Genomic DNA, 11,484 nt, shown 5'->3' on the forward strand with positions numbered 1-11,484 from the left:
TCAAATCTTGCTTGTTTGCATTTACGTCCGGTTTAAGTTCTTAACTGATGGGTACTACATCTAAGTTTTGCAAGACAGTTTCTAAACTTAGAGATGCTTACTGCATTTAGATAATGTCTAGACCAAATGACATTTGATACAAAGAAGAAATATACGTTTTTTTAACTCTTTTGCAGGGCGTCATGCCAATTGTGATCGCAGGAAGACTTTAATCGAAATGTAAATTCTAAAATATATGTAAGAACGTTGCCGACACATTGATGTTCCCACATAGCGCAAACAATTGGAGCAAAAGTAGAGCAAGGGATATCTGCCACCTTCTCCCCTTACCAATGTTCATCGCTTGTTTAATATAGAGGTAAAACACTCAAAAGCGTAATTCCTCTGTAGTTATCACCTTTCTCATGTAAGGGTATAATTATGATTGTGCTCCAAGATTGTGGAAAGTGTGCTGAAAATAACAATATATTAAAATGAGTTCAATGCACGGTAATAAAAAGTCATGGCCACCTTTAAAGAATTCGGCAATAATATGTAAGCAGATTTGGCTGATTTTAACTACATGATACATTGATTGTGTAATTGGTTCATCTAAAATACTGATAGCCGCAGAATCAACATGCATATGGACATCAGCGGTATCCTAAATAATATCATAACATTACCATTTGATTTGTGGAACATATTGTCAACATGATTACACCAATCGTCAGTAGTTATATACTCTTAAAAAAGACACGCAATACGGATATTTATTGCAATAAAAGCAAAATAAAGATGTTTAAGGTGTAGTAGTCTCAGTTGTAAATTTCCCGGATCAAAGTGATCACAGCAATACACGTACGATACGGAAAAACGCAACCAGTGCATTAACAAAATGGCCATGGAGATGCACGTACTGCACGTGCAGCAGCATTGTGAACGGTATTAAAGTGCAGGGTTCTTGATTGCCTGGCATCTGCGCCAATCGAACAGTGACAGTTCATGCCAAGATTAACAGAAGTGCAAAGAAACAATGTCATAGGCCGCTTGCAGGTAGGGGAGTCCTGATCAGCTGTAGTCAGGGTTATCAATGTAGCGCCCAGCACCATCACAAGGCTATTGGATCGGTTTCAACAGCATGGTTCAACACGTGATAGGGCAAGGTCGGGACGACCAAGAGTAACCCCCGCCCAAGATCGCTACATCCGACTGCGCCACCTACGTGAAAAGACGACCACAGCCACCTCAACCGCATCCCAAATACCCGGACTGCGCAGAATCCCCGACCAGACCGTACGAAACCGTTCAAAAGCAGCAGGTCTACGAGCAAGACGTCCTGTTCGGCGCGTCAAATTGAGTCGATAAGATCGTCAACAACGACTGCGTGGGTGTCATCAACACGGGGTATGGCCACAACTGCGATGGGGAGATGTCTGGTTCAGCGACGAATCAAGATTGGAAAAAGCACGGGTCTACAGACGTCGGGGAGAACGTTACGCCGGACACTGCTTACAGGAAGTGGAGAGGTTTGGTGGGGGTAGCATGATGATGTGGGCGGCTATCTGTCATCATGGCAGGACATGTTTGGTCCATATCCAGGGCAATCTTACGGCTCAACGAAATTCTCCTCCTACACGTCCTCCCAATTGCAGCCAACGGCAACGGTGTATTCCAGCAGGACAACGCTCGACCGCATACACCACGGATTACAAGAGCCTCTCTACATAACAACGTTGGTGTTCTCCCCTGGCCCTCCAGATATCCGGATCTCCGAAAGAGCACCTGTGGGATGAATTGGATAGACGGCTATGCCGTCGTCAACCACAACTCCAGACTTTGCAGCAGTTGGGATACCATTCATCAGGGTGTGATTTGCATACTCGTCTCGTCCACGGGCAGGAGATGTCAGGCCGCTATCGATTCTAACAGGGGGCATTCGCGTTATTGATGGTAGCTGACCTTCACCTTGGACTTTTCTTATGTACCGATAACTGAGATGACTACAATCACCAAGTGTTCTCTCCACAACATTTTGGCTCAATACCTTGTACGGTTCCTCGTATAAATGTATTTTCCTACCTCACAAAAATCGGGCTTTGCGTTTCTTTTTTTAAGAGGATATTTGGATTGAGAAGATGAATTCCAGTCATATACTGAACAACAAAAGTTCCTGTGACATTGAATAAGATTTAATGCAAAGTTATGCTCTTTTACAAAATCTGAAACAGTTTCGGTTTGCAACAGATAAAACACTCCTGTAAGACTTAGTGTTCAAATGCTTTAATTTGCCATACTGACTTCAGAAAATGCGTGATTTCATAAAAAAAAACCATGAACATGCCAAATGTCAATTTACAAATCAAGTTTGCGATGCAAGCAACACATCTTCGTCTCAAGAAATGGCCCAGGCGTCGCACAAAGTCCTGTGGGATATCTGTCCATATCTACTGGAGCATGTTTCGAAGTTCCTGGAGTGTCTGTGGAACACGTGGTTGACGTCGAAGGCGCCGATCCATCTCATCCCACATGTGCTCGATTGGTAAGAGATCAGGGGAGCGAGCCGGCCAGGGGATGACATTCACGTTGTTTTGTTGAAGGGAATCCTGAACAAGTCGAGCAATATGAGGCCGGGCGTTGTCATGTTGAAAGGTAATGCCTGGGCAATGACGACGCAAAAACGGTAGAACATCCGGACCGATGATCTCGTGTCCATTGAGATTTCCCTCTACCACTATCAAACGGGTCCACGGTCTTGCTGTAATCCCACCCCATACCATAACGCTGCCGCCCCCGAACCGATCTTCTTCCATGACAGAATGATTGACGTAACGTTCACCTCGACGTCGGTATACTCGAATCCGTCCATCTCTGTGGCTAAGTGAAAACGAGACTCGTCAGTGAATAGAACTTGTCCCCACTGCATGGCCGTCCCGTGTAGACGCTGTCTGCACCACTGTAAACGTGCTTGACGGTGGTTTCCTGTCAAAATTGGACGTCTGGCGGGTCTTCTGGCGACAATCCTTGCACATCTGAGGCGGCGACGTACGGTTTGTGAAGATATTCGTCGAAGGCAAGGGATGCTTCTTGCAGTCACTGTTGCTGGCTGGAATCGATTTCGTAGGTATGTTGTTCGAATCCAGTTATCTTGTCGAGTATTGGTTACGCGTGGCCTGTCACTCCGAGGATGGTCTCTGACAGCATTCGTCTGTTGCCAACGTTACCATAAACACCAAACAGTGTTTCTGTGGACGTTAAATTGTCTTGCAACATCACGTTGACTCGATCCTGCTTCAAGCATACCAATGGCTCGCAGTCGCTCATTTTCGGACAGGCGGGGCATTTCCTAATGTTGAATAATTGCGTAATTTTGTTGTTTTGCTGAGTGGTTGTTGTCAGCACGATGCTAAACAATGCATATGGAATCCCGTTAACGCACATGCTTTTATACCCATTCTTGGGTAGTGAAATTAATGGTGCTTGCATAAAAGTCAACTTTTGAATGGAATGCATGCTTTTCTGTAGCAGTTGCGTTTTTTTACTTGATTCCATATGGACATGTACTACAATATTGAAAACCAAACTTTACTTAAGTTAAATACCCTAAAATATTGGTGTCAGAGGAACTTTTGTTGTTGAGTATACATCGTTTCGCTTTCCAAACTCTTTTACATTATTTGTGTTGGCCGTTAGTCTATTATAGAATCATTATACCTTCTTTTCTTCTCCCGTAAGTGTAATCATTTCTTGCTCTAAAATAACGTTTAAGGGACACGACTTATGTACGCTGGTAGAAGTCTATGACATTCACATCTATAGAAAATGCATTCCTGTGTGTCTAGCCACATTTTAGAGACATTACATTTGATCTTTACTTTTTTCTTCATTCAGTCAGCAGTGACAAACACAATCACGCCACGTGCACAAACATATTGATTTACCTCACTATCACTAACAGCCGAGTCACTGAGTGAACTCAAATGAGTGACGTGTGACGGTTAGTGATACTGACTTCTTTAAATTTTAAATTTTTACTGCCAGTTGCTAACAACATCCTTTGTTCATGTCTTTAGACTATGCATCCGTAAAGACCCCTTTGTTATTGCTTGGTCCTTAGGAAACAAGTTTTGTTTCATTGGGTTTTGTTTCTAAAATTTGACAGCCCCATGTGTTACTCCTGGTACATGTAAACGGGCTGCTTTTACTCGCGGCTTGTCATGAAATCACTTACGAAAACAATGGAGATAAGCCATGCTGCAGTTTTGATAAAGATCGGATATTTGCACACAGAAATGACAAAACACTTCCCAAATCATAAGAATTGTCGACTGCAAGTAATTGGTTGTACGATTCACTATATCAAAAGAGTGATGACACCAGGTGTGGCACCCGCCGCAAACACATGCAAAGACACAGGAATATTTGGTACAAGTTAAAATAGAACAAAACCAAAGGAATCTATAAGAACGACTTTTTATCCTTATGGCACAGAACGCTACGTTCGAATTCCGGATTCGCGCTGATTATGAGTCAGCACTACATCCTTGCTCGAGGGTCTCACCAGGTGACATGCTATTATATAACTGAAATACTGTTAAACACAACTCATTCACTCACTACAGATCCCATGTATGTGTATAATATAAAGCTTTTGTGGCAAACTAGTTACTGGGGCGCCTCATCATCCCAAGTAGTAAATAAATACACGTGCTCACTATTATTCTATATTTAATTCGAATATGAGTTTTGTTATGTAACTGGAAATTCTACAATTCATACTCCAGAAATATAGGCTTGGGTTTAATAGTTTCCAAAATCTCCAAGGATCCAAAAGGTCAACATGCTGAACGAGATCTGTTGTCCTTCAAGTACCTAGGTGAGCCTCATAGCATTGTTCCGCATTGTTTTAAGTGTTATATGTTTACATTATTGGTCAAACAAAAATACTGGTGAGTGAGGTGGGTTTAACGCCGCTTTTAACAGTATTCCAGGTATTCCAGTATTCCAGGTATATCACGGCGTGAGGAAATCCCGAAGTGATGCAACTCTCAGACGTTTACCACTTCGGTGAAACCCACGATCACGGACATGGCGCTGACGAGCCTAGAACCATAATCGGGGCAAACCGGGATTCGAACCCACAATCATAGGTTTCGGGCGAGCCCAAGGGACGAAACTCTGCACAGCGAATCGCAGCGCCTCAGAAGACTGGGATAACTACTGAAGAAAATACATATCAATCTCTGTTGCACGCATTACCCTCGCCATTGTACACTGTACGCTGCCACACTGTGATAAAGCTGAAATACTTGTCAAAGCAGCGTTAAACTCACTCGCTCGCTCATTGAGGAAAGTTTGAATAGTGTTTGAATCTGGCCAGCAAACGAAAACAATTATTTTCGATCACATTTTTATTGGACTAATTTGTGAAAACATGGATATGTGTGCTCCAAATAAAATCTCTCAGTGATTAACAAAGTTGCATGTGTAGAAAAAGTAGCTTAAGCGATATAATGTCTTGATTACGAAACATAACAAACGGGGAAATACATATTACAAATGGAACCAAATCGTGTTACAGTGCTCACGTTCCACCAGTGCAACTGACAAACACGAAAGACTGTGGTTTGAATTCCAAGAAGTTTATTTCACTACCAATAATCACTTTGCGCTACAAAGAAGGTTGTTGATACAAAACGCAATGATAGAATTATTACTGGTTTTTAATATACGATTGTAAATAGAACTATAGTAATGGGGAAACATGGTGTATATGACACGTCGAAGTGCACATGGTGCCATGAATGGTACAAATGCCTAGAGTAGAAATAATGAAGGGAGGAAAAACAGGTGCACGAGTATATTGTTAGAAAAGAATCTATTTTCATGCTTAGCCTATATTACCCTTTAACCTATCATAGGAGAAGAGAGTACTGCAACCTTATGAGTAAATAATGTTCAGTTCTGAATTTTGATCGTATATATCTGTAGAAAATAAGTGTTAAACACTTGGCTACACTAATCAAATGTAAAGGTTAATAATGTAGATGAACTCCAAAAGCAACACAGGCGCACAATTCACGGAGAACAAATATACGTTTCTTGCAAAATTATGGAGGTGGTCTAGTCCATAAGAAAAATAGGGTTCAAACTTAATACTAGTATATGGATTTGTGATGTTAACACATATTTTATTCACACACTTAATAATTATGAGCTGGCATTCGAGCCAAGAGGAAAATGATTCTGTAATATAAAAGCCTCTCATCAAAATAAACAAAGAAGGCGACATACCCTAGGCCTCATTCACACCACACTCACAGTAAACAGAGTTACATTGAAAAGATGTGTGTAATCGTCCGTTCTATATATAAAGTAGTAACCACAATGCAGTTGGAAAACACAACGTCTGATCAGTCAGACTGCGCAAACGCTGCTCAAGCAGCAGCATCCCCTCCTGTAATCCTTTCCATCGTGTTTCCCTCTAGTGTCTTCATCCATCGTGTGGCACATTACTAGAGTAAGGGAGTATTCTGTAATTTCAAACAAATTCAATAAATACGACATCATTTCTACACAGCATAGGTCATCCATCTAGCATACGTTACAAGTATTTAAAAAACAGTAAATGTGAAGAAAACATTACTTATCCACACGTGTGGAAAGCGTGTGAGAAGAGGGTTGACTTCAACTTTCAAGTGGGCCAACTTCGCGTCCAGCAATATTTCACAGCGTTTGAGTTACACTCGCGCATGTTCTTTCTTCCAAGATTTCAAAGCTTCATGTAACTCTTGCTCAGAAGATTTTTGAACATCATAATAAAGATTTCAAAACTTTGTTTATGGTAGATGCTGCAGACTTACCAGTGTATCACATTGTAACCATAGACCTGGACTTCACAAAACTGCAGGACATCTTGCTCGTTCTCTGTTTCCTTTCCACTAACTCTCAGGTAGCGTCCTGTCACGGATGAGGTGCACTGTATGGCAACAGTTTTGCCACGCTCTGTGACGGCTCCGCTGTACATGTAACACAGTTGTGGACTGACATCAGGGTAAGCAATAGGGTCGGCTTGGTACACGTCAAGAGCAAAGTCGTGAAGACGCTCAGCTGAAACACCAAAACGATGTCAAATGTATAATTGTAGGTCAACTAAAATGTTTCCTGAACATAAGGTTGCAATATAATTGCAAATAATTGTTCCAGTATTTCCAAAGACCAGTCCAAATATCAAATGCGTTTCCATGTCCACCTTGACCTCTCAAAATTGCCGAACATCGTTCATGTGTTTGGTTTTCTTTCCACTAAGTCGACGGCTGCATTGTACATGTAACACAACTTGGGACTAACACAAGGGTCAACAAAAGGGTCGGCTTGGTACACGTTCAGATCAAAGTGGCTGAGATGAAACACCAAACTGATATCATATATACAATGGTAGCTCAAGCATTTACATTTACACAATACTTAAGTGATATCAGTATTTACAGATTGTAACTTTCTTTTATTATGGGCTTTAAAAGAAACGGAATGAAAAATTGTTTAAAATGAGAAGGAAAAACGCTTGTCTTACGACAACAGTCTTCTCTGCCAGTGACACGAACTTCCATGATGACATAATTGTCCAGCAAGTCCACCTGCCACCATTGTGAGAAATCACCGAAGGCAACATGGAAACAGGATCCAGAAGACCATGTTGCTGTAAGATCACCGTCCACTGCAACACTTGGCTGGTACTTGTAAAGAGAACTTGAGGTTGTTGACTTACTCTTGGCAATATTAGGCAGAAATTCCTCTGTTGTAAGAATACAAACTTCAGTTATAGGCAATGTAATGGCCATTCACTGGTATAAAATAGAAAGTATACACTTGAAAATATCCTTTTCACTCTGCACATCACTGTGTACTGTGAAGTTGCAGCCCCCGTGTTCCTTTAGACGTCATGTGGACGTCTTCCATTGTGACCTACTCATTGGTATGATGCATGTACTATCGCCTGTAATACCAATATCAAATACATCAGTATCCATTAACCATTTCTTCTTTGTTTCATTACCAACCACCATGAAACATGGGGATACTCTTCTTTTACCAACCAGTGTACTTGGACGTAATGTATTTATATTTTTGGAAGTTTACCAGTGCCCAATATTTGCATTTGTCATTCTTTTCACAAACTGTAAGATTCTAATCTGAGATATTACCCATCTACGACGTTTATCACCAGCACTGGATATGACTGATGCCTTTCGGCCGTTAGGATCACATATCTACATGTAGAAGTATATACATGTAGATTATATCCTTTTGACGTAACTAGTTTGGCCTTGCAACTGATCAGTGAAGAAATTGTTCGATTATATACGTTTCTATGAAGTTGGGTGCAATCAAGTGTAACTAACAAGATAATAGCCCTTCGACACGCTGAACTCAATACAGTGCTGATTTCCGGCTTATGAAGCCTTGCTTATTAAACCCTGATGATCGTGAGACGAGGCGAGATCAACTTATCATGGTAAATTTGTGGTGGAGGTACATGCTTGGGACTGAGAAAAACCGTTAAGTTCGACACATCCGATAAGACACATCACAGTTTAAATGATGATGAATAAAGAAGGAATACGCTTGAACCAAGTTTTTACTTCGAGACAACCGTAAAGTTCGACACACCGCGGGTTGTGTGTATATTTCTTGCCTTAAAAAAACGTAATATTAGGCATTTTTATATATGCTCAAGGAAGATACAAATTTAGTAACCATAAATGTCTGATGGACTGGTGGGCCCATATCATGATATTATGACTTCGCCAGCATTCTTCGGAGTCAGCCGTTTCACCACCTTATGCGTAATCATTTGTTGTTGAGGTTACAATTCTGACGATCTGTTTCCACATAATTTCCAAAAGAAGTCAAACTGTTTTAGTAACAATGGGTTGAATTCCATCTAAAAACGAACCATAAGTTTCCAAATGAAGTTACTATTTTATTCTTAGTTTACAAGTTTTGTGGATGTACACTTCGTGTTTGTGTCTGCATCTTGCCAATTCCATCAACCCCATGAATGTATTTTGTTTGACAAATATATTTTCACTGTAGGTGTTCGATGTGTAAGAGATCACTGTTCGTAGGCAACATGTAGTCTGTCGTTACATACCACAGTGAACGTTGCCACGTCTCTTGGAATTGCATCTCTGTGTGTATCCACATTGGTTGTCATGGCATGGACCAAGTGTTGTCTGTAACATTATAAAAAAAATAGCTGGTTAACGGCTTTTGGAGCTAATAACATATCACTAAACAAACTTTTATGAGCATACTTTTATGAGGGAAAAGTATTTCCATCGTACTACTACTACTACTACTACTACTACTACTACCTTGTTCCAATTCAAAATTGAAGTGTAAATGAAATCCAGATCCACGATTATGTTTCTAGGTTTGTCAGCAGCATACCCGTTCTCGTGGGTTTCACTAAAGGGGTAAACGCCTGAGACCTGCATCACCTCGGGATTTCCTCCCACATCAAGCTGGGTGCGCCGTGATATAACTGGAATTCTGTTAAAAGCGGTATTAAACCCACCTCGCTCACACACTCATAAATTCATAAAGGACAAGTATTTCCATTGTAATGTTACCTTGTTCCAACTTATAATAGAACTGTAAATGAAATCTGTATCTCTCCCTCCACCTTCCAGATAGTCTAGGTCATCTAAACCATTCAGATGACACGCTCTCCGACCAAATTCAAAATTGAAGGATTTGCATATTCCATATGAAACACATTCAGCGGCACAGGAAAATAGCGATGACGTCTCAATAATCTTAAATGTTGACCCGACGAGGTGGTTTCCATAACGAAGATTCGGCATACATGTATTTGTGAACTGTACCATACACGAGAGTATTTGACAACAAATGTACACATCGAAATGAACGAATCTCTGGAAGGATATGTACATCATATCTAAACGTTGACAACAGTTGTTTAGAATACGTCAACGTTCCACGAGTTGGTCTAACTGTCTGTAGGTTAGCATGGAAACATTTCTTGCACATCGATTATATTGATCAGTTTGCTAAGTGTTTCTGAGTGATACAGAAAGGAATACAAGACTAGTTCATATTGAAAGAACGCCATTCACACTTGACTGCCCAAGATGGTGTCATTAATCTAAACACCCGTGAAGATCCGGGGTAGAAAAAATCTTCAGCAACCCATGCTTGCCGTAAAAGGCGACTATGCTTGTCGACTAACGGTATCGGGTGGTCAGGTTCGCTGACTTGGTTGATGCATGTCATCGATCCCAATGGCGTGGGTTGATGCTCATGATGTCAATCACTGGATTGTCTGGACAAGACTCGATTATTTACAAAGCGCCGTCATATAGCTGGAATATTGGGTTTGTTTTTGTTATGGGGATGGATTTGTTTGCTATGTCGTGTATTGTGTTTTGTGACATTGTTGTCGAAGATGAATACCATTTCATGTTTATTTGCCCTATATACGAAAATCTAAGAGACAAGTACTTACCGAAGTGGTCTCTATCTCATTTTAATGCTAAAAGATTGTCTTCATTACTGTCTTGCAAGGATCGTATAACACAACATCAACTGGCTTTGTACATACATAATGCTTTTTGTTACGAATGTTTGAATTGTTACCTTGACTTTGTATTTTATAAAATGTGTTATGTAACTCCGTTGTATATGGGCCTGTGGCCTTTCATACAATAAAGAATTGAAATTGAATTGTTTGTTAAGTTTGTGTTAAGGGTGTCATTGTTTAAGTTGTGTGTGTATATTAGTTGTGTATAGTTTGTTGCCAATTAGCTTTTTTAAAGTTAAAATATGTTTGCTGGGTGTTTGGGTCGAGAGTAGGGTTTTCAGGCTGAACTTTGAAGATTTAGTGTAATTTTAATTGGGCATGTATCGTTGTGAATGTCCCAGCTGAGTTTTTGAGATAAGTAAGTGGTAGTTATTGAAAGGCCAACTGCTGTTGGGTTTTGAATTAGGCTGTTGGGGAATCTGGTGGCTTGGTTATTATTTAAACAGATGAGGTTGTTGGTTCCCATCCAATCTATTATAAGTTTTCCAAATTTATCGAAATATTTCTTTTTGCCCCACAGTGAGCGAGGTGCATTGAGGTTTCCTTTGAAAAGTGTGTTTGGGCTTATCAATTTTGGTAATGTTTCGAAATCTTCTTTAAAAAGGTTTTGTTTACGTGTGATAATGTTTATAATTGTGATTTTTGTTTGGTTTATGGTGGGTTTAGTAGCCAGGACAGCTAAGTTGGATTTCGGTATATCGATTATATCGTAGCTCAAGGTGTTTGATGAATATACCCAGCCCGCCTTGAGGGGGTTCCAGTATGTTCAGGGCATGTTGTCTGTCTTGTCGAATGAAATGGTAGCCTGGGATTCTAAAGGCATTTTTTGTGATATTTTGTTTTTTTGTACTGCTATGATTAGGGGCTGAATTTTGTTTTGTTATAAGTGCCTTACGATC

At 40.5% G+C, this 11,484-nt stretch overlaps 1 protein-coding gene across 1 annotated transcript; it reads right to left on the bottom strand.

The window, feature by feature from the left end:
• Positions 1–5,563: 5,563 nt before the first annotated feature.
• LOC139479500 (pentraxin fusion protein-like) lies at positions 5,564–9,941 on the bottom strand. The gene is made up of 6 exons (XM_071262347.1): positions 9,615–9,941; positions 9,134–9,215; positions 8,816–8,818; positions 7,553–7,774; positions 6,843–7,089; positions 5,564–5,582 (listed from the first exon to the last, which is right to left on the bottom strand). Exons 1-6 carry the CDS (start codon positions 9,939–9,941, stop codon positions 5,564–5,566), a joined length of 900 nt encoding a protein of 299 aa, XP_071118448.1.
• Between the last annotated feature and the right edge of the window lie 1,543 nt (positions 9,942–11,484).

This window comes from Haliotis cracherodii, unplaced genomic scaffold (assembly GCF_022045235.1).
Source record: "Haliotis cracherodii isolate W230 unplaced genomic scaffold, xgHalCrac1.p SCAF_4, whole genome shotgun sequence".
Taxonomy (NCBI): domain Eukaryota; kingdom Metazoa; phylum Mollusca; class Gastropoda; order Lepetellida; family Haliotidae; genus Haliotis; species Haliotis cracherodii.

Excerpts from the sequence above, each read along its gene's own strand:
- LOC139479500 (XM_071262347.1), bottom strand. The coding sequence starts at position 9,941 with ATGATGTACATATCCTTCCAGAGATTCGTTCATTTCGATGTGTACATT. Across the intron at positions 9,216-9,614 it reads CTATTATAAGTTGGAACAAG|ACAACACTTGGTCCATGCCA; the intron begins GTAACATTACAA and ends ATAATGTTACAG. Across the intron at positions 7,090-7,552 it reads TGGCAGAGAAGACTGTTGTC|CTGAGCGTCTTCACGACTTT; the intron begins GTAAGACAAGCG and ends TTGGTGTTTCAG.